The 27354-nt window shown below is 41.4% G+C and overlaps 2 protein-coding genes across 4 annotated transcripts; one reads left to right on the top strand and one right to left on the bottom strand.

Moving 5' to 3' along the window:
- The first annotated feature begins 592 nt into the window (after window positions 1-592).
- Window positions 593-6200, top strand: LOC131465548 (myosin-1-like). Its single transcript, XM_058638334.1, has one exon. It carries the CDS (start codon window positions 610-612, stop codon window positions 4477-4479), a length of 3870 nt encoding a protein of 1289 aa, XP_058494317.1. The 5' UTR covers window positions 593-609; the 3' UTR covers window positions 4480-6200.
- On the bottom strand, window positions 5940-27354 carry trappc8 (trafficking protein particle complex subunit 8). 3 transcript variants are annotated; one of them, XM_058638331.1, is made up of 30 exons: window positions 27033-27354; window positions 24977-25186; window positions 24511-24594; window positions 22517-22606; window positions 21724-21898; window positions 21297-21450; window positions 20594-20684; window positions 20218-20486; window positions 19960-20075; window positions 19712-19862; window positions 19298-19398; window positions 19045-19150; window positions 18756-18887; window positions 17413-17637; window positions 16207-16312; window positions 15263-15457; window positions 14365-14543; window positions 14185-14262; window positions 13304-13412; window positions 13042-13199; window positions 11974-12407; window positions 11633-11789; window positions 11455-11551; window positions 10276-10344; window positions 10125-10183; window positions 9435-9638; window positions 9187-9288; window positions 8260-8399; window positions 7931-8020; window positions 5940-7189 (listed from the first exon to the last, which is right to left on the bottom strand). In XM_058638331.1, the coding sequence occupies exons 1-30, from the start codon at window positions 27187-27189 to the stop codon at window positions 6940-6942; spliced, it is 4488 nt and encodes a 1495-aa protein (XP_058494314.1). In that variant the 5' UTR covers window positions 27190-27354; the 3' UTR covers window positions 5940-6939. The 3 variants fall into 3 exon arrangements, with proteins under 3 accessions (XP_058494314.1, XP_058494315.1, XP_058494316.1); XM_058638332.1 differs by having other exon boundaries at window positions 20218-20483; XM_058638333.1 differs by lacking the exon at window positions 24511-24594.

The raw sequence follows: 27354 nt of genomic DNA, 5'->3' as shown, positions 1-27354 counted from the left end.
GAAATCCACCAATTGACTTTAGAGAACAAGAACCTGAAAGGTAAACTCAAGGGTGCTCTGAATGAAAGAGAGCATGTTTATGAGGATGCTGCCGGTCAGCAGCAAAAGAATGCAGATAAAATCCAACAACTTACCTCAGAAAACAAGACCCTGAGAGGTAAACTCCAAGACGCTCTAAATGAGAGGCAGTGGATTTATGAGGATGCTGCGTGTCAGCAGCAAAAGAATGCAGATAAAATCCAACAACTGATGTCTGAAAACAATACCCTGAAAGATAAAGTTAAGGATGCCCTCACTGTGACAGAGCAAGCTTATGAGGCTGCCAACACTCAGCAACAGAAGGGTGCTGATTTGGACCGTCTGTCTCATGAAATCCACCAATTGACTTTAGAGAACAAGAACCTGAAAGGTAAACTCAAGGGTGCTCTGAATGAAAGAAAGCATGTTTATGAGGATGCTGCCTGTCAGCAGCAAAAGGATGCAGATAAAATCCAACAATTTACCTCTGAAAACAAGACTCTGAGAGGTAAACTTGAAGACGCCCTAAATGAGAGACAGAGGATTTATGAGGATGCTGCCTGTCAGCATGCAGATAAAATTCAACAACTGATGTCTGAGAACAATACCCTGAAAGGTGAACTTAAGGATGCCCTAACAGAGCAAGCTTATGAGGCTGCCAACACTCAGCAACAGACTTCAGACTTGATTTTAGAGAACAAGAACCTGCAAGGTAAACTTGAAGATGCTCTTAATGAAAGACTGCATGTCTATGAGGACGCTGCCTGTCAGCAGCAGAAGGATGCAAATATAATCCAACAACTGTCTTCTGAGAACAAGAGCCTTCAAGGTAGACTTGAAGATGCTCTCAATACAAAAAAGTGTATGTATGAGGCTGCTGTCTGTCAGCAGCAGAAGGACGCAGATATAATCCAACAACTGTCTTCTGAGAACAAGAGCCTGCAAGGTAAACTTGAGGATGCTCTTAATGAAAGACTGCATGTCTATGAGGGCGCTGCCTGTCAGCAGCAGAAGGACGCAGATATAATCCAACAATTGTCTTCTGAGACCAAGAACCTGAAAGGTAAACTTGAAGATGCTCTGAATGAGGGACAGTGTATTCATGAGGATGCTGCCTGTCAGCAGCAAATAGACACTGATAGAATCCATCAACTGACTTCAGAGAACAAGAACCTTAAAGCTAAACTTGAGGATGCTCGGAATGTGACTGAACAAGGTTATAAGGCTGCTGACACTCTGCAACAGAGAGATACAGATTCAGATCATCTGATTAATGAAAACCAACAACTTGCTTCAAACAACGGTCTGCGAGGTAAACTAGAAGATGCTCTGAATGAGCGGTTGCTTGCTTATGTGGCTGCTGCCTCTCAGCAGCAGGAGAACATAGATAAAATAAACCACCTTTCTCATGAAAGCCAACAAATGGCATCTGAGAACAAGAAGCTGCAAGGTAAATTTGACGATGCCTTGAAAATGGCCCATCTGACAAATAAAATCCAACAACTTGATTGTGAGAACAAGAGGCTGCAATGCAATCTTAAGGACACCCTGGGTGCTTGTGAGGATGCTAACTCTCAGCAGCAGGAGTACACAGAAAGAACTGACCATCTGACAAAAGAAATTAAAAAACTGACTTCTGAGAACAATAGGCTGCAGGGTAAACTTGAGGAGGCCCAGAATGAGGAACAGCGTGCTTATGAGGCTGCTGATGCTCAGCTGTGGAAGGACACAGATAAACTGAACCATACGAATGAAATCCAAAAACTTGCTTCTGAGAACAGCAGGCTCCAAGGTAAACTTGAGGAGGCCCAGAATGAGAAAGAATGTGCTCATGAGGCTGCTCAAGCTCAGCAGCAGAGAGATGCAGATAAACTGAACCATCTCAATGACGAAAACAAACTACAAACGTCTGAGAACAACAGGCTTCGAGGTAAACTTGAGGAGGCCCAGAATGAGAGACAGCATGCTTATGAGGCTGCTCAAGCTCAGCAGCAGAAGGACGCCGATAAACTGAACTGTCTAAATAATGAAAACAAACAACTGGCTTCTGAGAACAACAGGCTGCAAGTTAAACTTGAAGAGGCCCAGAATGAGAAACAATATGCTCACGAGGCTGCTGATGCTCAGCAGCAGAGAGATGCAGATAAACTAAATCATCTGTCTAGTAAAATCCAACAACTGGCTTCTGAGAACAACAGGCTCCGAGGTAAACTTGAGCATGCTCTAAAAGAGAAACAGCGTGCTTATGAGGCTGCTAACTCTCAACAGCAACAAGATGCATATAAACTAAACCATTTGACCTATGAAAACCAACAACTGGCTTCTGAGAACAAGAGGCTGAAAGGCAAACTTGATGATGCCCTGAATGAGAGACAGTGTGCTTATGAGGCTGCTAATGCTCAGCAACGGAAGGATGCAGATACACAGGAAAGTCTAACTAATGAAATCCACCAACTGGCTTCTGAGAACAACAGGCTGCAAGGTAAACTCGAGGATGCCCTGAATGCGAGACAGTCTGTTTATGAGGCAGTTCAAGCTCAGCAACAGGACGACACTGATAAACTGGACCATCTGACAAATGAAATCCAAAAACTGGCCTCCGAGAACAACAGGCTTCGAGGTAAACTTGAGCATACCCTGAATGAGAGACAGCGTACTTATGAGGCTGCTAACGCTCAGCAACAGAAGGATTCAGATAAATTGAACCATCTGACAAATAAAATCCAACAACTGGCTTCGGAAAACAACAGGCTCCGAGGTAAACTTGAGCATGCCCTGAAAGACAAACAACGTGCCTGTGAGGCGGCTAACTATCAGGAGCAACAAGATGCATATACACTAAACCAACTGACTCATGAAAACCAAGAACTGGCTTCTGAGAAGAAGGGACTGCAAAGCAAACTTGAGGATGCCCTGAATGAGAGACAGCGTGTTTATGAGACTGCTAACATTCAGCAACAGAAGGATGCAGATACGCTGAACCATCTAAATATTGAAAACAATCAATTGGCCTCTGACATCAACAGGCTGCAAGGTAAACTTGATGATGCCCTGAATGAGAGACAGTGTGCTTATGAGGCTGCTCAAGCTCAGCAGCAGAGGGACACAGATAAACTGGACCATCTGACCAATAAGATCCAACAACTGGCTTCTGAGAACAACAGGCTCCGAGGTAAACTTGAGCATGCCCTGAAAGAGAAACAACATGTTTATGAGGCTGCTAACTCTCAACAGCAACAAGACGCATACAAACTAAACCATCTGACTCATGAAAACCAACAACTGGCCTCTGAGAAGAGGAGGCTGCAAAGTGAACTTGATGATGCCCTTAATGAGAGACAACATGCTTATGAGGCTGCTCAAGCTCAGCAGCAGAGGAATGTAGAAAAACTTGACCATCTGAGCAACAAAATAGAGCAACTGGCCTCTGAGAACAACAGGCTGCAAAGTGAACTGTACGATGCCCTGAAAGAGAGAAGGTGTGCTTATGAAGCTGCTGATGCTCAGCAGCAGCAGGACGCAGATAGATTGGCACACCTGTCTCTAGAAATCCAAAAATTGGATACTGAGAACAAAGGGCTGCAAGGTAAAGTTGAGGAGGCCCTACATGAGAGCCATCTTGCTCAGAAGCAGCAGCGAGATGACAGAGAAGCTTGCATTAGACTTGAGGGGAAAGTTAAGATGCAGAAAACCCGCTTCCTAAGGGTGTGTAAAAAGTTTGAGACACAAAAGAAAACCTCTGCAGCCTTAAGAGGCAAGTTGTTTGACATGCAGACCCTCAAGATGGAGAATGACAACATAAGGGCTAAATTAAAGGATATGGAGATGGACCATAACAGAATGCTATCTAAACACCGCTCCTTCTCTAAGCATCATAAAGATATGATGTCAAAAAAGGATGGTATCATTACTGACACTCAAGCTATCATTACTAAGCTGGAGGTTACCATAAATGAACTCAAAGTACATCAGTCAGAGTACAACACACAACAGGCCAAATTCGAGGAAGTCCTGAGACAAGAAAAGACACAAAGTGCAGTCTTGAAGGAGCAAACTCATCAAACTGCTTCTGCTCTTGAAAAAGAAAGAGCCACTTGTGAGCAGTACAATATTAAGCTCAAGGAAGCTTCAAGAAAGCTCATGAAAACACTGGAGGAACAGCAGCAACTGGCCGAGGCCCTCCAAAAATCTCAAGACAGCTTCAAATGTCTTCAGGAACAATTTCAGGCCGAGTCGAGCGTTCAAGCCAAATACATAAATGATATTGAGCTCAGGTTCCGAAACCACAAAGTTGCTTTGGACGAGGCTAGAAAGGCTCTACTGAACCTGCAGAATGAATACACAGACTTAACGAGGAAGCACAACGACATCAACTCAAATTACCATGAGCTGCTCAAATCTCACAGTTCCCTCCAAAAAAGATACAAGAAGCTCAGCTATGGAAAGATTGGATTAGATTAGATTATCCCACAGTTTAGAGTAGCAATATGTTCTGATGCAGTAAAATGGGGGAACCCCTGAGGGTTTTTTTTTTTAACCTCAGTTCTCCCCAAAATTGATACACATGAAGGATGTTGACCCATCTGGTCTTAATGTGAATCAGTCTGACCCTTGACCCTAAACTCAACAGTTGGCGATGATTTGATATCTATCAAGAAACATAAACATCGATTCCATTCAGGTGTTACTTTTTGTTATGGGAAAAGGATTTGGTTCTGTTGTGTTCATTTTCTACCACTTTGTCCTCCACGGGAGTCGCAGGAAGAGCTTGAGCCAATCCCAGCTGATTTAAGGTAAAAAGCAGGGTAAATCCTGGACAGGCCATCATAGGTCCAACATACAGAGAGGAACAACCAGAGGCCTCTGGGACCCTCACACCTATGGCCAGTTTAAATTTTATAAATTAACCTAATCCCCTAATCTGCACGTTTTTGGACTGTGGATGGAGGCAGGAGAACCTAGAACCTGTGGGAACACGGGGAGAACATGCTAACTCAACACAGAAAGGCCCTCGGTCCGAACTGGCGACCTTCTTGCTGTGAGGCACTACACCGTGTGGCCCTAGAAGAAGTCGAATCTATGAAATGATCGCTGCTTGACTCCATTGGTATTTTTCATAAAAGACCATATTTTATTTTGTTTTTTCCATTTTGTGAAACATGAAAAAGGAAATTATTTCTGAAATACTTAGCAATGGAAAAAATAGAATTGGAATCAGATTTTTTGGGTCAAAATAAAAAAGCACATCAGAAACATCTATTACCTCATTTTTGTAACATCTGTAGTGTTTCAGTAAAAAAACATGATAGCAGCATAAATACATAAGCCAATCATTCTGGCTAAGAAGCTAGAGTTTATTGTATTGTAATTTTTCCACTTTTTCAATTACTTGTTTAGTCAGTGTTTCACATACCTCACAACAATGATGTTCACAAGTGTCTTGTTTTTGTCTCCTAACCAAAATCATTCAGTTTTAATGAGGTATATGGGGCAAAGAAACCAGAAAATATTTACATACCTTACAGAGAACTCATTCCAATTAATTTCCAGAATCTGAGAAAAAGTAAGAACTTTTTTCCACGGTCCTGAAATTAAAAAATTGACTTAAATCTCAATTCTTTAATTTCAGAATTCTGAGCTACAAGTTTTGGGACTTTTCCAAAAATAAAGACACACAAATTTGAATTTCTGAGATTTAGGTATGAATTTAACCTCAGAAGTCAAAACAAAATCATGAGAATTCTGAGATGAAAGAATTCCAGCGCCCCTGAAATTCCGACATCGTTTCCTCGTTTCCTGCAGCTTTAACAACGTGAAGTCATAAAAAAAACATTAAAAAAAGTCTGACACAGTTTTTTGCAGCATTTTCTCTTTTATGGTATATAAGATGGGAAAGTTCCACGCATCAGTCCGTCACGATACTCACTTACTGTGTCTTTATTAGTTACACTTTTATTTATTTACTATTTACATCCACTTTGTTATATAAATATATTACATTGATTTCAGAAAAGCCGTTGCGTCGATGCATAATAAACAAGCGCTTTAATAACAACATGGTTAAAGACGTAGTGGGAGGGGCCTGTGCCGAGTGGGCGAACATATGAGAACATGAATGTAGAGAAGCTAAAGGCTAAAAAAAAAAAAAAAGAATAAAGATGAAAACTGCTGCTCCGTCTCAACACAAACATCACACAGTATTAGGTTAAAGGTGCAGTGTGTCAAATCTTAGCGTTTAAGCGTGTTCAACATCCCTTTAAGGAGCTTTAAGGAGTTAAGTTAAGGAATATTTTAGTGGAAGTTGTGTGTCAGGAGAAGCTATGTAGCCTTCACTTTCCAGAGATGAATCTTTCAATCCTAAATTCAGGCTTCTTTTTTCTCAGATTCTGAGAACTCTCACTTTAAAATCCTTTTTTTATCTTGAATTTCTGCCAAATGGAATCACACACTGCACCTTTAAGAAGAGTCTAACCACACGGTGATGTGAGAGCCCTCTAGTGGTGTAATGTGACACATGCACACGTCGACCGTTTTCAAAGACAAAGCAGCAGCTTGTGTCCTTACTCGACTCTGTCCAGGAGGGAAGGTGCATTTGAAATGCTGGTGTGTGGGAGGAGACATGGTAGGCGGGTGGAGACAGTACGTGGAGTGTCAGAGGTTAAACGACGATGATGATGATGATGATGGGGACATGTGCACAGACCCTGACTGATGAGGTTGATTGAAAGTGTCCGTCTCCTCAGCTGCAACATCAGCTCTTCATGAACTCCACTTTTAAATTAACTCATTCATCGCCTGCCCACTCATCCTTTCACAGCGCCTGCTTTCCGTTTCCTGGTTCGTGTGCAGAGCAGCTGCTGGACAGCGTGGACGTCCACAGCATCCTCACTGTCTGCGGCGTCGCGTCTCGCCAGCCTGTCCTCAGGCAGCCTCGTTGTCGTTGTTGTTGATGATGATGAGGGCAGGGCCGCTCGTCTGCTGACTCGTCTCGCTCAGCACCGTCTGCGCGGCGGGTTTGGCGAGCACTCGCGGCGTGTTGAGGTTGTAGACGCCAGCGTGCAGGAAACAGGCTCTGAGTGTGAGACACAGGAGCTGCCGAGGCTTCAGCTGCAGTTTGTACTGACTCTGACCGACCCACGTGAATGAGTTGTGGACGTCCACGCTGTCTGGACTGAGGGAGACGATGGAGACACACGAGTTTAACTTTTAAGGCACAGTACGTAATCTCTGCCAGCAGCAGGTCAATGAGAAACGACTTAGGGCGTAAAAGTTGCGAAGAAAATTAACGATAAAAACATTTGTTTTATTACTTACAAAATAAAGTGCACACTTTTACTTTCTTTCATTTTAGATGTTATTTTTACAAAATAAAAAAGACACAAATGCTTTTACATTTGTTTTAGTGGTTATTCTTACAAAATAAAATGCATGCTTTTACATTCCTTTTAGAAGGTATTCCTACAAAATAAAACGCACGCTTCTCCGTTAATTTTAGTAGTTATTCTTACAAAATAAGACGCGCTTTAACGTTCATTTTAGCAATTATTCTTACAAAATAAAAGACATGCTTTTACATTCCTTTTAGTAATTATTCTTACAAAATAAAATGCACGCTTTCACGTTCTTTTTAGTAGTGATTCTTACAAAATAAGACGCGCTTTTAAGTTAATTTTATTAGTTATTCTTATAAAATAAAAGATGTGCTTTTATGTTTATTTTAGTAGTTATTCTTACAAAATAAAAGATAGTGACGATGATGAATTTCAAAATAAATTTTATAATGTTTTGATTCACAAATATTGTATTGTATTTTTCCAAATAAAAAAACAAACAAAAAACAATCACTAACTTAGTTTCCCACATTGTTTCTGCTACAACAGTGTAAAAATAAAACATCTGTGAAGAAACTGACCTGGAGCTTTTGTGCCGTAAGTCGATGAGGACGTCCACTTGAGCCATGGAGCAGTTGGACAGAGACAGAGTCACCGGCACTAAACACAGACTGCACACAAGAGACAAGAAAACTTTCACTCAGCATTTACGCTAACACTTTACACATGATAACGAGGGCTGTGATGACGTCAAACTCCCTCTCCTGGATCCTAAGAGTTACCACTTTAAATGATCTACGAGACTGCAGCATGAATTTCAAACATGAACCTTACACCACACACACACACACACACACACACACACACACACTTGAAACAAAAAGTGACCGTCCTAGTGTGTGTGTCTCACCTGTCCTGGACAAACGGGTGTGTGTATGTCTCGGGGTAGTGCAAGTTGGTCTTGATGAGTTGGGACAGTTCTGCAGATGGAGGAGCCAATGGAAGAGGAATCTCGGATTTAAACTTGAGGAGCACCATTTCCTGAGCTTCCTGAAACACACACACACACACACACACACTCTCACTCTGAGTGACATCATCTCCTCTGGTATGACATCATCAAACCAGTTCTGTGTGCAGCATTTTTTTGGGGTTAAGACCTTTTAAGACCCTTTTTTAACCTTTTAGGTTCAGGGTAAAGGTAAGGCACGTAGATATGAAAATTAAAGTTAATGTAAAGGTAAGTGGTCTGTATTAATAAAGCCCTTTTCTTGTCTTGATGACCACTCAAAGCTGCTTCACACTAGGGCTACAACGATGATTTGATGAATTCATTATTCATCAATTCACTGGTTTGAGTGTTGTTTTTTTTAATGATTAAAAACATGTTTCTCAGATTTTTCAGCTCCTTAAATGTCAATATTTTCTGTCTTTCTCTTTGCTCCATAAAACAAAGAAATCAATCGATCACAAATATCCTATCTTGCTCAAAGACACATGGGCATGTAGACTAGCAGAGCTGGGACTCAAACGCACAACCACTCCAGTTGAAAGACAACTCACTTTACCACTGAGCCATCATCGAGCATCCTCAGTAAGAAGGCTACACAAGAATATGTGTGTGTTCTTGTATTTGTCATAAACACTGACCTCGTCAGGACTTGTGGTCCTCATGGAGACCAAAACCTGGTCCTAATGAGGCAGAACCTCATTTTCTTAGGAACCGGTTAAGTTTAGGACTAAGGTTTGAATTGTGTTTATAGTTAGATATTATCTGGTTATGGAAGATGAATGGAAGAGTTTGTGTGTGTGTGTGTGTGTGTGTGAGATGACTGACCTCTTTGGGCATCAGTGAAGTGGCCTCTTTGCCGATGGTCTTCAGAGCCACGTGAAGCTGACCTTCTAGAATCAGCTGTTTATTGTCTTCAACCACATAAGCCTGTAGAGGCAGAGACACACAACAAACACACACAATTTAATGACACAAATTTAACTGAACAAAAACACAACATATGTGTGACTTCAGTGGACCTGCACTGTCTGAAAGGACTTGTCATGGAGAAGTTCTTCTGCAGTTCCTCTTACCTTCCAGATGACGATGATGTTGAGGTCCAGCTCGTTACACTTCCTGACGATGTTGCCGATGTTCTCAGAGGACGAGGTCAGGCCCTGATTCTTGCTGCTGGACGTCGTCCTGGACGAGGACACTTCCCCTCGCTGAGACGGAGACTCTGAGGTCCGACAACAGCGGAAGAAGAAATCTCCACAGGGCGTGGACGAGCTGATGATCTGAAACGTAGACCATCATATGTGTGACGTTTATGATTTGTTCTGTTATTTTTGTCTTTACAGGACGACTGTATTTTTCTCTCTCTTTGATAAAATAGAACTCTTCAATGACCCAAAAACCCACAAAACTAGAAAAAATAAACATTTAGTTGTGAAGTTTCTCAGAATAAAAGTGTGCAATTTGTAATAATAACTGTATTAATATTAATACATAATAATTGGCCCATGCTGAAAATATGGCACATTCTCTATCACTTCAGATACAGATGTAAACACACCAATATAAACCAAATAACAGGAGTTAACTTTCTGTTGTGACATAAACTAAAATTAGTTGCTCGTATATTTGATCCCAAATCTCTTTTCTGTGCTTTATTATATATGCCTTGCACTAAATCTGTTGAGTTCTACTGTACATGCTACAGTAGCTGACAGAAACCTGAATAATTCAATCAATAATATCAATAACGTGAGCTTCAATTTTACCCGTTCGCTCCCCAGATTCAGGTCTGCAAATGTATATTTCCCCATAGTGTCCGAGGTCACTACAAAAACACACAAACAAGACATGTCAGCATAAAAAAAAACAGCATTTTAATCTGCTCAGATTAGTTAGAGTTTCTGTTTGTGTCAGTACCTTGTTGTGGTTTACATCGTTTGGCCTTGAAGCAGAGTTTGGCTCGCTCTCTGCTGGTGAGTTTACAGTCTGAAAGAGAACACACAAACACACACAAACTGTGGATGATGCGTGGGAACTGATGATGAAAACATGAGGAGTTTGTAAATGAGCTCATTATCCACAGATTTGACTCCGGATCTTGCTAGAAAAAGTTTCTGAGAATGCTTTTTCCTGTGCATTTTAAATTTCCTAATATTTTCTGAATTTGCAAGGGAAAGTACCCAAGATTGAGAACCCTAACAAGCTTTGGGTAAGGACTTAAAACGACAAGATAATGAATACAGAGGACCGAAATGAGTTCTCTCCTTAGAGATATAGGGTGAGGAGCTTGGACATCCGCGAGAGGCTCAGAGAAGAACCACTACTCCTCCATGTGGATAGGAGCCTGATGAGGTGGTTTTGGGCACATGCTTCAAGGAGGAGACCTTGGGGCCGACCCACATGCGGACACATGCTGGAGGGATTATATCTCTCCGCTGGCCTGGGAAAGTAGCTGGGGTGAGGGCAATCTGATCTGGACTATGTCGTGGGGAGTTCATAATCTGCGCTGTATGCAGCCGAGTTTCACTTTTGCGCAAAGAGACTTTCCAGCATTTAATGGATGCTGTTCCACCATGTACGATGGATGGATGGATGGATACTTTATTGATCCCGAGGGAAATTCAAATCTAAGCGGGAACAGACAGGCGCGTGCTGGCCGCAGTTTCTGCATGCGTCATCACAACATCCTGACTTGGTCGTGTTGTTTCAGTGTTAAGGTGTTAAGTCTTCTTATGTTTCGGGTGCCGAATTTTCGGTGCATCTCTCGTAAATAGATGTGGGTGAGGACCAGGAGAGAATTGGTGGATCTGGTTCCAGCTCCAGTGAGGAACAGTCTATGAAGGAGTGGAACGTCTCTCCTGGTGTGTTCCATTTACAGTCGCCCGGAAGTTCAAACGCAGAAACAACCTCACCAACCCCGTCATAGGATTCTAAATTGGCTGCCAACGTACAAACACAGCTACTTTTACCGTTTCTAGCACTTCTTATTTGTGTCACAGTAAATCTGTCGTACAGTTAAATTATTCCTGTGGAGCGCAGCATGAAATAACCCCTGGAAGAAAACGGAGCATGAATGAGTGAATGTGTCAGACTCACCTTTGTCTCTGGCTGGGTTGATGCACTTGTGGAGGCACCAGTTTTGGCTGCTGCTGGAAACCTGGACGATGTGGAACTCACGCACGCCAGATTCACTCTGAGGGAAAAGAAACACAAATGTAAAACTACATCTGAGCACAGACGGTAAACGTGTGCTGCTGCAGTCTGTGCTGCTCACAGTGTTGATGTTCTCCACGTCGATGAAGACCAGCGTTCCTCCGCTGCCTTTGTCCTCGGTGCTGTGATGTGGAGGGTCACTGCTGCGGGAGGCCGACGCCTGCACGCTCAGAGAGCGACTGGCGCAGATGAACGCCGTGTGACGGATCACCCGGTGACTGAGGCATGAGAACACAGAGAGGGTACGAGAACATGGAGACGTGAGACTGTGTCACTGTAGATCATCAATGACCTTGTCATTTGTTAACCGTAGACTGAATTTTTAATGATTTATTTGTCATATGGAGCAAAGAAACCAGAAAATATTCACATTTAACAAGCTGAAAAATCAGGAACATTTACCTGATTTTGTTTCCTTTCTCCGTGTTCTCGTAGTAGAAGAGGAAGTTGATTTCATGCACCCCCTCCTGGTCGGGTCCTCGGAGCCACAGCGGCAGCTGGACGGACTCCCCCGGCTGCAGAGTGTCGCCCTCTACTGGGATGTCCATCACACTGGAGAGCTGCTGGAAATGTTCGGCCGAAACCAACATCTCCGTTGCCACAGCGCCCGGCTGTGACTCCGCGGCCAGCGTTTTATACGGCGAGCAGTTCTCGGCCGAGGTCGGGCTGAGTGGCGTCAGCGGTGTTGTGGCTTGGCTGCCGAAGGTGAAGAACTGAGGGTGCGTGGATGCCACCCGCAGACCGGTCAGAGCAACAGCACTGACGTTACAGAATTCTACATAAGCCTTTCTGATCTCACCACACAGCAGAGCGGTGGGAAACTGCAGGAAAAACACCTGCAACACACACGGAAAACAAACGATTTTCGATTTTGTATCTTCTTTTTCCTACATATTTTTCTTATTTTTGGGAAAGAATCTGAACACGGGAGCTTTAAAAAAATTTTTTGAAAAAAGTTTTTTCAAAAAACCCTTTGAAATTAAAACACATTGAGAGAATGTTGAGGGACAAGTTTCAAAAACAGATATATTTTTCCAAATATTCTCTTAGGATATTTGGAAATTATGCTAGGATATTTTTCCTACTTTTTCTCTCCTTTTTGGAAAAGAATCTAAAAATAAATTTTTTATTGTATTTTTTTTTAATAAACATTGAGAGAATTTTGCTAACATATATATATGATTTTCCAAAAATGTGTCTCCTTTTTAGGGAAATAATTTTGAAGACGAGCAAAAAAAAAGGCCTTTTTTAAACTTACTTTTCAGGGAGTTTGGGTTTTTGTCTTCTAATAATTAACTTACTCTTTTTTTCCTTTGCAAAAACCTCTGAGGCACGAGAACAAAAATTATTCTTTTAGGATGATTTCCCCACTTTTCTGTCCAACATCCTTCATGTTTGTATTGTCCAGACAGTGAGTGAGTGAGTGAGTGAGTGAGTGAGTGAGTGAGTGAGTGAGTGAGTGAGTTGTACCTCCATCAGGGGCATAGACGTTGTAATGATGGGATCCAGACGTCGATCGGGACCGTGTCGGACCGACATCTTGTCCTCTTTGGTCTGGTTGAGTCGTGGACCCTGGATCTTCAGGTCCTGTCTTCCACGAACCACAATCAGATCCCCTGTCTTCTGGCCTGAAGGAAAAGACATGTGGTGAGTGTTTGTGTGGCAGCAGAATGAAGATTTATATGATATATTATGTGACTCAGTGAAGACACCAGAACTGTGTCACAGTTACCGTCACCAGCGCTGGGAGCGATCTCTCCAGAAGAGGCTTCAGCCAGGTTGTACACCACACCCACGATGTTCAGCTGTCCAGTTCTGTGCGGCAGCAGTCTGAGGCGGGCCTGGGGTCAAAGGTCACACTGACTGTTAATTATACACAGAAGGTTCAGGCTCATTTTTTGGTCAGAAAATGTTGAAAAATGTGAATCAGTGTTTCCCAAAACTGTCTGAAATGATTTATTTGTTAAATGGAGCAAAGAAACCAGAAAATGTTCACATTCAAGAAGCTGTAATATCTTAAACTACAGGTCAGTCTTTCTGTGATCAACATGATCAGGTTTTTCCAGCATCTGTGGTTTTGTTCATCTAATTTTAAAACATTTACTCTTACTAAACCAAGCTTAGTGTGCCTGGAAAACCTTTAAGACTTCATCTTTTACTTTGAATTACTCAAATAATCATGATAATAAAGTTGATTTATTATCATGTAATAAATGGCTTCATGAACTGACAGAACTCACTGTACTGTTTTATAATATAAATACTGTAGCTAAGAAAGTAATCGGTCCCAAAGAAAAGAAGATAAACAAAGGTTTAAAGAGCCCATAGCCCGGAAGTGCCAATTAACGCTGCATTTTTGTGTGTATCAGCATCATTACTTCGTTAATGAAGCCCAGAACAATCAGTTCAGCTTTTGTTTATTCAATTTTTGTTTGGCTCCTACTAAACAGTCTGTAAACTGGAAATTCAATTCCCTTTTCTGTGGATGTTAAATATTAAAATTATACAAAACTCTTTCAGCCTCTATAGAAAACCACAAGGTACAAAAAAAACAAGTTTATCATAAACACAACAAACACAGTAAATTCCACTGTGAACCATGTGAGCCCTTACCACTTTGGTCTCCTCAGGACTCAAGTGAAAGTCAATGATGGTCTCCGTGGTGACGATGTCGTCTTCTTTCTGCGTCCCCTGTGAGACGACAGAGAACAAACATGAACATGTCCAACTTTAGTTTCGTCTTCATATGAAAAACAACGTAAATCAGGAAACAAAAATGTCCAGGCCGCTCACCTCCAGAGCCAGCGTCTCCTCGTTAGTGACGGTCTCTCCTGGTGTCTCCTCGGTTGCCGTCGCCTCCTCTTTAGACGGAAACGAATCACCTGCGGTGAACCTCCAGACCAGAGACAGGTTAGACAGAGCCAGAGGAACCTTCAGAGGGTTCCTGAACGTCATCTCCACTATGACTGGTTCTGCAAAGACGAGGTCAGAGAAAGAACGTGTACAGTTACAGGTTTGATGTTGAAAATGAATAATTCTACATTAATCACATGCACAGGTGCACACTGTGGGACCTTTGTTGCATCTCATACCATACACGTTTCCTGTCTATTATTAAAGAAAGATGGCGAAATCTTTAGAAAATAAATTGGCTGTCAAATGTTATAAGGTTTTTAACTACACTTCCGGATTCATAGTTGATCGATGTGGGTTTTTCTATGCCAGATGCTGATTTTTAGAAATCAGGGAAGCAAATAAGATAATTGAAGCCAATTCTATTTTTATTTTTTTGCCCATACATGTAGCTGATTTTCTTTTTTCACTGCAGCTGCTAAAATATAAGAGAAATCATAAAACACTTGATTTACTCCTGCAACTTAAACTAGAAATAGAAATATATACCAATATATGCACATTTACATACAGCAGAGGTCATATAGTTTCTTCTGTTGTGAAATGAACATCATATTTTTTATATTCTTATCTCAACAGATAGATAAGAGGGTAGATACAGCTTTTTCTTCATTGTAGAAAACAAATAAATAAATAAATAAACAAACAAACAAACATTTACAGTATAAATTTCAGCTCACTGTTTTACTCAATCATATCAGAGGATCTCGGCGTGTTTGCCGAATACATTTTAAAGTCAACATTGTGCCTCCCTTAGACCCAAGTAGCTGTATCTTACCCTCCACCACGGCCAGTGGGTGGCGCTGGTTGTCCGTCTGGCTGTTCAGGCAGCACTGGGTGGGCTGGAAGTTGCTCGGGACGATCCCTCTGTTCGCCGCAGCAGCGAGCTGCTCCTCAAGGTTGCACCACATGACGGCCAAGTCCTGGTCGTACTCCTGATCCAAGGACACGTGAGTGGCTGCTTGTTTCTCCCCTGCACAAGGCAGAGAATTAGAGATGAGAATGGGTTGGGTTTCGATATAACACACTACGTTATTTTGGAGAGAAAACATGTACATGGTGGTCTTTGTCGAGTAAACGTGTTAGAGGATTCATGTAAGACTATAACCAAGATCATTTCTGACTTTTTAAGACCACATATGTGTATATCACTTTACACCTGTTTAACCTGCACACTGAGTTTGGTAGAATCTTCTTTTCAAACTGTGGAACTAAAAACTGAAAATAGAACTTAAGAACTAGAAATAGAAAAAACTGCAACTTAAGAACTAGACATAGAAGAAACTGCAACTTAAGAAGTACAACTGGAAAAGACCTGCAAATTAAAGAACTAGATTTGGAAAAACTGTAAATAAAAGAACTGGAAATGGAAAAACTACAACTAATAAATAATAGAAATGGATAAAACTGCAACTAGAACTGGAAAAACTGCAAATTAAAGAACTAGAAATAAAGAAAATGTATTTAAAAGAACTAGAAATGGAAAAAACTGCAATTAAAAGAACTGGAAATAGAAAAATGGAAAATAACTAAATCTTAAAACTGGAACAGGAAAAAGGTGCAACTAAAATAATTGGAACTATGAAAACTGGCAAAGTTCACATGTGATTTGAGTTTATTTTTGTTTAAATTGATGTAATATATATTGTATATTTTCCTTATGTCAGCTTCCACTGACTCAGATCAAGTGCAGCTTGGAGGAACAGAGTGCAGTCACTTTACCTTCAGCAAGGCGGCGTTCATGTCCAAAATAAACTCTGGTGGCTGAGCTGTGGATGCAGGGCAGAGGCAGCTGTGGGAGGCTCACTGCATTTCCTCCTATCACACTCTGGACAACACACACAGTTGAACATTTCACACACATTAAACACCTTCAATTTAGGGCTACAACGACTTATTTATCCATTACTGAATAAATGCCAGCTATTTTGATCATTGTTTAAAAGTGTTCAGATTTTTAAGCTTCTTAAATTTTCCACGTTCTTTGCTCTGTATATAAAATAAAACATTAAGACGTCAAATAATATTGGTTTGAAGACAAAACAAGACTTTTTCAACATATTTGTATGTTTTGTTTTGTGGAGCAAATAAACCAGAAAATATAGAAATTGAAAAGAACTGCAACTTAGAGCTAGAAATGGAAAAAAACTGCAACTAAAACTGAAAAAGAAGTAAAGGAAGAAGAACTGGAAAAAACTGCAACTAAAAGAACTAAAAAAGAACTAGGACTGGGGGTAACTGCAATAAAAAGAACTAGAAATAGAACAAATGCAAATAAAATAACTAGAAATAAAAAAAACCTGCAAATAAAAGAACTAGAAATGGAAAAAACTGCAAATAAAAGAACTAGAAATAAAAAAAACTGCAAATAAAAGAACTAGAAATAAAAAAACAAACTGCAAATAAAAGAACTAGAACTGGAAAAACTGCAACTAAAAGAACTAGAAATAGACCAGAAAAAAATTCATATTTAAGAAGCAGAGAAAATCAGAGAAACTTGCTTCAATTAAATAACTGTTACAGATAATCCAGAAAAAAAAATGATAGAGAAGCTGCTGAGGTTGTGGATGAGCAGAGAAACAGTTGCATAATGAAGGAGGAAAAGTGAAGACTGATCTACAGGATGTAGGCAGAGCCGTTTCCTTGGCAACAACCAAACAAGATCCAAAAGAATCACCAGAGAAGAGAATCAGCTGACGTCTGTGACTCAGAGACTTTGTCAGTGAAGATCGTTGCAGTAGTTTTTAACTTTTCATATGAACAAAGAACAGAGTGAACCATGAATATGTTCAGCAGGTATTTGTCTCTTTTACTGAGGTTTTCAGGGAGGAAGAAACCTAATGCTGTATCCAAGTTTGAACCCTTCTTAAGATGGAGTTCACACAAAATTCTCCAAATCTACAAGAGTGTGTACGCGCTGCACCGTACCTTATATACGTAGAGATACTCTCTGAGGAAGGCGGCCTGCTGCGTGGCCGTCTGTCTGCTGTCGTTGGTGAGGATCTGTCTGAAGGCCGTGACGGCGTTCTCCTGTTGGCGGAGTGTGAAGGACTGTCGGCCGATGGTGAAGTTGATGTGGTCCTCGGCCAGAGACCAGCCCCTCTCCTTGTACACCTGCATGGCCTGGCAGTAACAGCGCAGGGCGTGTCTCCGCTACGAGAAGAGGGAACACATTTTTCATTTCAAGCTCGATTTTTGGTGAGAGGCAGTAAAATCTTCGTTTTTGTGTTAACACAAAATATCCCCCCCGTAAATAGTACGGTCCGGTCCCCATGACCCACTTCTTCAGTGATGAATGATGAAACAGCCTCTCTCTGTCACAGTGATTTAACCCTTCTGTTACCATCCTGCGTATTTCTCATTAACATAACTCCTAGACTGTTTATCATACCAAAAAATATACAAGAACGACCAGAAAGCAGAGAAATAAGAGCTTTGTGCCCATCTACATGTCATTACGGTAGAACCTCAGGACTTCCACGGAACGAGCGTCCAATCACAGACAAGATTCACCAGCACGTCGCACTTTGTGATGTTAGCTTCTCAGTTCTGTAACAATAACTCACTCATAAAACTTTTTTTAAAAGCCATAAAATCTAAATAAAATCCAGATGTCCTGAATATCATGATGGTCATAAGAGGGTTAACATGAAGAAAACTATGGTTATAAGTTACGGAAATGCTCTCAAAGAAAAACTGGGAAAAACTGCAATTGAAAGAACTAGAGATAGAAAAAACTGCAATTGAAAGATTTAGAACTGGAAAAAACTGCAACTAAAAGAACTTGAACTGAGAAAAACTGCAAATAAAAGAACTAGAAATAGAAAAAACTGCAATTAAAAGAACTAGATCTGGAAATAAGAGGGTTAACGTGAAGAAAACTTCAGTTGTAAGTTACGAAAATGTTACAGTTATTGGTCAAAAATGCAAAAAGGGTCGAGCTAAAGACACGGTAATTAGTTGAATATTGCTGCGATTGTTGCAATAGTTGTGTCACACAGCGAAGTGATTGCTAGCATTATTCCCTAACAGTAAGAAGGTAAACAGTTCAAATCCTGGTTCTTATGAAGTTTTCATGTTCTTCATGTGTGCGCACTCTCAATTGACCGCCTTGCAGTGGCCTGGTGACAGCAGGGTCCAGCCCCCTCTGTGACCCTCATGTGGAGGATAAAGCGGTCGACTACCGCAATCACTACATTGTGAATTCCAGGAAAGACTTCCAGGAAATGTAAACATGGAGCTTTTCAAGAGTACACATGTCCAGAGCTCACCTGTCCTGCTTTGCTGTAACGATGACCGGCCAGGATCATGTGGAAGGCAAACTTGCGCACCATGGGGTTCCTCATGTTAATGAAGCAGTGAGCGGCCTGCTCCAACATCAGAGCGCTGCGCAAGTCTGAGTCCTGGACGAGACGAGAAAAACAAATGCTCAGAGCAGAATTCATCCATTAAAAACACACAAATATAGGATTTATCAGAGATTTACAGTGACTCAGCAGTTAAGACTAAAAAGTAGAGATGATTTTCAGACAGCGGTGAACATGGTGCATGTTTACTCACCTCACTGGTCATCTTAATGAGGAGCGTGGCAGCATCAGAGTATTTTCCCTGACTCTTCAGAATCTCAGCGCTGAGTAAAGCACATCTCTCAGCCAGCACCATGTTCCTGTAGAGGACAGAAGACATGATGATGATGATGATGATGATGTCACGACTGTAGGTTATTTTCTCTAGCATTTGATATATCAATTACACAACTTTAACAACAGTTTTAAAAAGGAAATGATGAACAGATGACTGAATCAGATCATACTTGCAGACATCTCTGTACGTCTGTATCGCTGTGTCCATGTAGTGAGCAGGATACGGTCGAGGAGCGCCGGCCTGAAGAAAGGCTGACACTGCGGCCATTTCCTACAAGAGCAGAGGCGACATAAACAGATGTAGTCAAAAAAGATTCAACATAAGAGTGGCGGCTTATTCAGCCTGCTGTTTGAGTCATGAGTCATGATCTGAAAGCAAATTTTTAAATTTTTTTTAACCCTCTCAATGTGACATGGTGGTTTAGAAACACACTTTCATGTGAGGTGACAAAGTGAGAATAGATGTATTTTATTACTTTAAAGCCACTTTAAGGATTTAAATGCAACTTTAAACTCTGAGCTTGGGAATTAATGCCATCAACACATGAGAGCAGATGTAAATGTGTGTGTGTGTGTGTTCTCACCAGTGCTCCTGCAGCATACAGCATGGCCTGGTCAGACAGGAAGTCTTTCTTTGCCGTGTGGTAACAGCTGTAGGCCAGTTCATAGTGCTGCACCAGGAAGCACAGGTCGGCCATCTTCCTGATCTGCAGCTCTGGAGCTTCTGGAGGATACCTGACATTCCAGATGTGATCAGTACACAGTATGTATGTATATATGTATGTATGTATGTATGTATGTATGTATGACAACGTGGTGGTGCAGAGCTTACAGAAGGCCAAACGTGCTCTTTGGTTCACTGACGCTCTTCTCTGGAACTTTGCCTCCCCCAAACCACTTCTTGGTGGCAGTGAAGAGAGAGCGACTCAGACCTTTCCTGGAGACCAGCTGTGGACAGAGACGCAAGATCACACTACTGCTGTGGATCCCAGTGTCCGCTGTTTATATACATACTACATATATACTTATATTCCTTATTATCATTACTTATCGCTAAATTAAAACATCATCAAAAGGAAGAAGAAGAAACCTGGTCGTTGAGCTGCCTGATGCTCTTCTCGATGTGCGGCAGGAGGCCTCTGGAGGTAAACTCTTGGATGAACTGCCTGATGCGGTCGTGGTCGTTCAGGGTCAGACTCGCCCCGTGGCTTCCTGCTCCTCCCACCGCACTCTCTGGATCTCTGCTACTTTTCTTTGAGGCAGTGTTTCCTGCTGCACTGAGGGTCTGAAGACTGCCAGAGCTGCTGCCACTGTCCAGCTGCAGAGGATGGCTGTCCAGGTTGTTGGACACTGGGTCTGCTGTTAGGAGACGGGGAAAATAGTTATCTCAATGACCTTTAACTTGTCATATAAAGCAAATGAAGATGGACACACACATTAGGGGGTAAAACCATATACAGACTGACCTTTCTCTGTCGAGTCCTGGCCGTCCACTTCAGCTGCGTTAATACTGTTCTCTACTGTGGCATTGTTCACAGTCGTGTCGTCGAGTGTGTCCTGCAGGAAGAGTCTCAGTGTGAACACATGACTGCGACGTGATGACAATACAGTATGTATGACTGGAATCCACAGGTCTCGCAGTTAGTTTTTAGGAGAATTTAGGACGACTGTATAGACGTCTGTAGACGTTGATCGCTGATTTATGGGGTTCTATGAGTGAAGATTCTGATCCTGAACATTGCATATTTGATTATTTTATGTTTTGATATAATATGTACAACTGCTGAATGTTTGTAACCTTGTTGGACTTTGTAACTGTGTTTTTTTCCTGGTTAAAGAAATAAAAAGATCTACTTGCTTGTAGCGGTAACCTACACACAAATCAAAGAAAGGTGAGGCCATTGTCTGACTACATTCATTTCTCCATGAGAGACGGGGCAGACGTGGCTCGTGAAGTGATGCATCCGTTGCATTTCTAATAATATTTCTTGCATAATTATCGTGCTGCACACACTGGTGCCCTCAGTGAGTCACCTGGTCAAAACTGAAGCCCGTTAGGTGAACCGTTGGACAGACAACTTGTTCTCAGACACAGAGGTGTTTTATTTTATAGCTAATGACGCTGGACCGAGCTCAGTGACTGCACGTGGACCAGGATACATTCGTTACCTGGCTGTGCAGGTTATTCCTGTGCAGGTACTGACTCCAGGGGTCTGGAATCTGCTCGTCTTCTTCACTGGAGTTGGTGCGAGAGTTCATCTTCAGCAGGTAGCAGCCCTGAGAACCATATCTCTGTTTCATGTCTTCATACACCGTGTCTGCCCTGGAGAGGGAAAAGAAACATACTCTCAACAAAACTGAGACACAAACAGATGAGGTACAACATGGAATATTTCTGATAAAACTACAACCACACTGATGAATGACTGATTGATTTATAATCATCATAAATAATGTTTTCTGGTTTACCAGATCTTTATTTTCCTCTGTCTGCACTGCAGTGCAATTAAAGACAGTATTTTACCATTTAAAAAAATGTATAAACTAAATATTAAATACAGTGCAGTAACAGCAGTTTATTTAGACATTTACTTACTTCTGTTCGTCGCCCTCGCTCGTGTCGTGCAGGAGGACGTAGTACTTGAGCGTGTTGGGGATGAACCATTTGGGATTTGTGCATTCTCCGCTGTGCTGAACCCTGTGCTGCTCGTTAGAAAGTTTCAAGAACTGCTCCATAGGAACGGCCTCAGTGGAGGAGACCACCAGCAAACCTGGTCACCACCAAGTCAAGGACACACAACTGTAAACCATGTGTTTAGACACCCGAGAGGAGCACACTGCACTGGGGGGGGGGGGGTGCTACTGTATTTATTACATTGTCAATAATCACCAACAGAATAACAATTATTATTATTATTGTGGTGACTCAGCAGTAAGGCTAAAACTGTGCTGATGTAACACATGGATTTCCCAGTTTTGGGGTCAGTCTGCAGGTACCTGTAGCTCCGTGGCTGCAGGATCCAGATCTCAACCTGATACTATAATATTATTCATAAGAATAACAATAATAATAAAAACCAATTTGTAAGTAACTGTGAGTCCTGAGCTGCAGGACCCACATCAGGGACGGTCAGGTTTGTAGGGTTTATTTGTCCATGTATCTACACTTGAATCAAACCTGTGTGAGACTACAGCTGTGTTTAAACCATTAAGATGATCTGCTTCTTACTTTGAGCCCATATATGTATGAACTAACTCATTATTAACTATTAATTATTAATAGATTATTAAAGTTTGAAGTGCAGGAGACTAACGTGTGACATCACACATGTTAAGACACACTAATTTCACACCCAGTGGAGGTGATTTACATCATACATGAAGGATACAGGCGAGGTAGTGATTGAGGAACTCGTGGTCAGAAGCAGGCATGGACTGGAGGAAGTTCTCTCTGTAGGTTTCAAACCAGGGTGTGGTCGCTGCAAACACAAAGACAGAAAATAAAAACATGAGAAATTGTTTCAAACTCAAAAAAAACAAAACCTCTGTTTTCACCTGTTTTCAGTTTAAAAACTGTGGTGAAAATGTGTCTGAACGATGTGTGACTGTCATTCAGTTGAGAAGTTGTGCCACACAATCATCGAGAAACAAGAGCTGCCAAGTGAGATGGACAGTTTTAGTGTCTGTGCTTTTCATCTGTTAATTTAACAGGACAAGTGTTTGGAAAAACAAACAGACTCACAGACATTTTGGTGCAGTCTGTCTTTGTGCTGCTTCCAGCCCATTCAATTCCAACAGACAGTGGGAGGAAAATAAACGGCACCAAGATTCAAAGCATTTGCTGTACCGTCTCTCTGTTCCTTCAGGTCATGTCTTCCTTCTAATGTCCATCTAATAAAGACAGAAGCTTTAAAGTGATAAAACTTAATATGTATGTTTGATTTTAATCATGTCTTTGAGCAACATGAAAAGCAGAATAAAATCTAGCATTATTTGTTTCCTCTGCCAAGGACATGATGATTTTCGCCGCCTTTCTGCATTTGTCTATGAGCGCTAGTTCTCAACGGGTCTTCTTCCTCTTCCTTTTTTCTGCTCATAAAACACATTTCTTGCAGGTTGTAAATTATATGTTGTTTGTTGTGAATCATCGTCATTCACTTGTGGTGCAGAGTAAATCTGGCTGCCTGCTTGATGGAGAGGGGCAGACCTGACACTGCTGCATGCGTAACCCCTGACACTTTGGGCATGTTAATGTCACTTTTGGAGCCCTTTTAAGGTATATATATATATATTTATATTTCGGGCCAGGTCAGGTTCGGGTTTAAAGACCCGTGGTCAGGTTGTAATTTTCAGGCCAGTTGAGAACTCTAACAAGTGCCATCATTAAAATTAAGATTAGCTAATCCCTAACTGCAAACCCTTTCATCCAACAGGATGAAATTTTTTTCAGGAAGGAATTAGGTTATGGGAGGAAAAAAATAATTAGATTTTTGGAGCTACCCATACCTGTACACAGCATTTTTTCAAGGTTTTGTGCTCCCTGAGTGCTTTACCAATGTTATTATTATTTATATTAAGATTATTTGCCACAAAAAAGGCCACTAAAATAAATATAAATATAAAAGCACACATGCATATGCACTACCTCTGCTCTCAGCCATTACTAGATGTAATAAAACTACATTTACATATCAAAACAAACCCTGCATCTTCATGGGTGCATTATTAATCAACTGCTGACTGTATCACCAGAACAGTTCTAGAAGTTCTAGAATTTGAATATTTTCTGGAATTTCAACAAAAAATAAAAAAAAAAGATAGAACTTAATCATTTTGGTTTGTACACAAAAAGCCATAATTTTGAGGTTTGATCAACCATTTTGCAACATTTTATGGACCAAGCAGTCGATCGGTTAATCAAGAAAATGAATGAATTATGAAAATAATTTTGAGTTGCAGCCCTGATAGAAGGTGAAAGTTAAATATCCATGTTTCTCCAACAGCAAGAAAATAAACACAAGGAAAACTGTCAAAAAGACATTATTTGTGATGTTAAATTAAATCAAAATGACATGTTGTACATCATCAGCAATGAAATCTGAGTTTCAAAAACTTACTTGACAAAGTAACCTCAGAATTTATGGCTGTAATGTACTGTAAATAATTAAAATACATCTCTCACAGACCCTTTTTGAGATTAAATTGAAGAGCCAGGGAACAAAAAAAATTACAACCACCTGAGATTTAATCAAGAATCAACCACCTTGTAACAAGAACCGGGGAAATCCACAAAACACTGCAGCTACAGGAAACTAGAGGAGGAAAAAGAGGAGGAGGAGGAGGAAGAGGAGCAGAGAGGAGGAACGGGACTATCACCAGATACCTGTGCACTGCTCGTTCATGCTGACCTCCAACAGTGTCTCTCTCCAGGCACTGTACCATGGCATGCTAGCTTTAAAAAAGTGATCTGACAGGTAGGAAGCAGAGTGTCAGGGCTGACGTTAGTAACAACAAGGTTTTGTGGCTTCAAACGAGAACTTTACAGATGATTAAAGACAGACAAATGAACAGGGAGAGGAAGCAGAGTACGGATCTCATTGTCAATAGTCAAAAGGCCTTACATTTTATCAACTAGTGCAGTGTAAAAACACAGGGATTCTGGTAAATGTCTGAAGTAAAAAGGGTCCAGACAGGACACAAGATAAATTCCTGTCATGATAAACAGATCTTATTCATAACATTATTATGATAACTGTAAAACATGCTTTAATATGTCAAATTTAAGGTTCTAGTGTCATGAATCCACAATCATGGACTCATGACACTTTGAATCCAGCTCCAGTCCTTACCGCTGAAGTTGAGGTTGTAGTCTCCTGCTGTGATGGCATTGGTGACAGAGCCCTCTTGTGGTTGACAGGCTAACACCACCTCATTGAGCAGCCGTCGCTGGGTGGGACTAAGTGCTGCAGACGCCGCATTTGGGCTAGTTGCCAGATTGTTAACACAGATGCGAAGGTTCTTCACGACCTGCACCTGGTTGTTGGGATCCCGGATGTGACCTGGAGGAGACACATGGACAAAACCACGGGTTCAGTCTGGACAAAGTCACAGTCTCCAGAAAAAGTGGCAACATGTGGCGTTGTGTAGAATGCTTAAATTGATCATTTAATACGTGCAATTTGTTGGATGCACAAAACTCTGGCAAGACTGACGAAGTACTACGATAGTCTACCTACCCCACTACAGTCTAAAGCTACCACACGATAGTCTAATGCCACCAGGTTAATATTGGTGAGCGTTAAAATAAAACACCAATACCAATGACTGGCAAAATGCTTAATATCAGCCCCCAATAATCGACCAGGCCAACAACTGGTCGAACCCTGCTCAATAAACACTCTTAAAAGAAAAAGGTTGGGATACACAGACTTTTATTTAAACAGTTTATTTACATAAAACTTAATTAGTCAGAAGAAGAAATCTTTCCAGGCCCTGTCCACACTGAAACAGAATGAAACGTAAACTATAGTTTTTTTTTTATCGTTTTGAAAAGGTTTTCCATAAAACAGGGCATCGTTTCAGGAAAGGTCTTCATTCACGTGAAAGTCCCCTACTGTTGTAGTACATATGCCAGGCATGTACATGGCACTGTGACCTTTTGTCTGCAAACTATTTTATCAATAAAAACTTATTTGAACAGTATATATTATAATGTTTGTGAATAAACCACATAATCTCCAAACACAAGAGGAAGATGAAGAAGATATGCTAATGCTATAACATGAGAGAGGTGGTACTCTGACGTCATTGTTTTCCCAAAGTAGGTTCTATGGCAAGGTGGCGTTTTGAGATTAGGACTGAAACAATTACTTGATTATAACTATAATTGATTACTATCGGTTTGAGTGTTTTTAAGGAATTAAAACAAGTTTTCTGATTTCTCAGCTTCTTAAATGTCAATATATTCTGGTTTCTTTGCTCCATATGACAAAGAAATCATTCATACTGAATCATTGTTGGTTTCTGGACAAAACAAGACATGTGTGGACTTTGAGAAACTCTTGTTTGAGAAATCTACAAAAAAACAGATGGAACAACACATAATCTCTCTCTCACACACCATCGTCCTTTCCCGGTTTGAGAAACGCTGATCAACATTTGCTGACATGTTATGGACCAAACGATTACTCTAGTTATCGAGAAAATAATCGACAGATTAATCAATTGAAATGAAAATAATCGTTAGTTTGAGCTCTATCTGGAAGCCGATGTTTTGTTTTGTTATTTTAAATTGCGGTTCAATGCCGATAGGAAAATAATAATAGTAGAAAACCTTGGCATCGTTTTAGTGTGGACAGCCCCTCAGTGGGGATCTCGATCCGCATAAAACTCACAAAAACAGAGAAGATTAGCGGGTTGAGTGTTCGCAAACAGTCCTGTCACAACTACGCACGTCAACTTTTACGCAACAGTCCTTTACATTGACAACAAAGTGCTGAGTCCATGTATGAACCATAGGTGTGGACTGTGGCTAAAGCCCGTTAGCCGCTTAGCTCCCCGGCAGCTACTTGTTGTTCGGTGTGACAGCGCAGAAACAGAATAATTAAGTGTCAGTTCTCGGGGACCTGGTGGTCAGGTGTCTATCGGTCTTCTCTTGTGTCCAGTGTGGACATGCTACCCGCTCCTGTCCACACACAGCTGCTGCTGCTTAGTCACACTCCAGCCTGTCTGTTAGCCAAGTGCTAGCGCAGAGCTAACGTCGGCTGCTAGTGCTACACCCACACACACACACACACACACACACACACCTCAGGCTAAAGATGCTAGCTGCCTCATACCGGTTCTCAGGTGTGTGACAGCGGGGACAGGGACAAGGGTGTGAGGGGGGAGAACAGCCGGCCTTACCTTCGGACGTGAGTCTGCAGAAAGGCCGCAGCAGCTCGGCGAAAGTCAGATTGTTCTTGCGAGTCACTCTCTCCGCTTCGTCGCTACACAGGACGGCCACCATCGGGACGAACGAGTCCTGGACGAACTCTTGGACGGACTGGACACACTGCGCCATGTCAGGGCTGGCGTCAAAGCGGCTAAACAGGGAGACGAGTGGGGGGGAGCTTCGCTACAATTCCGCAAAAGCCGGACTATTTCATTGCGAGAGATAAAGTCCTCTCTTTGCAGACAACAGCCATGTTAAAGAATCGCCAGCCCACTTCCTGTGTGGAACTAAGAC

Source organism: Solea solea, chromosome 9 (genome assembly GCF_958295425.1).
Source record: "Solea solea chromosome 9, fSolSol10.1, whole genome shotgun sequence".
Taxonomy (NCBI): domain Eukaryota; kingdom Metazoa; phylum Chordata; class Actinopteri; order Pleuronectiformes; family Soleidae; genus Solea; species Solea solea.
Note: the sequence above shows the minus strand (reverse complement) of the source record. Positions and strands in the feature narration are given on the sequence as shown.

Bases quoted from the DNA above. Each gene is read 5' to 3' on its own strand.
- LOC131465548 (XM_058638334.1), top strand. From the start codon at position 610: ATGTCTGAGAACAATACCCTGAAAGGTGAACTTAAGGATGCCCTAACA.
- trappc8 (XM_058638331.1), bottom strand. From the start codon at position 27,189: ATGGCGCAGTGTGTCCAGTCCGTCCAAGAGTTCGTCCAGGACTCGTTC. The intron at 12,408-13,041 runs GTACAACTCACT...TGTGTGTTGCAG, and splicing joins CGTCTATGCCCCTGATGGAG to GTGTTTTTCCTGCAGTTTCC. The intron at 8,021-8,259 runs GTGAGACACACA...TCTTGTGTGCAG, and splicing joins CACCCGTTTGTCCAGGACAG to TCTGTGTTTAGTGCCGGTGA.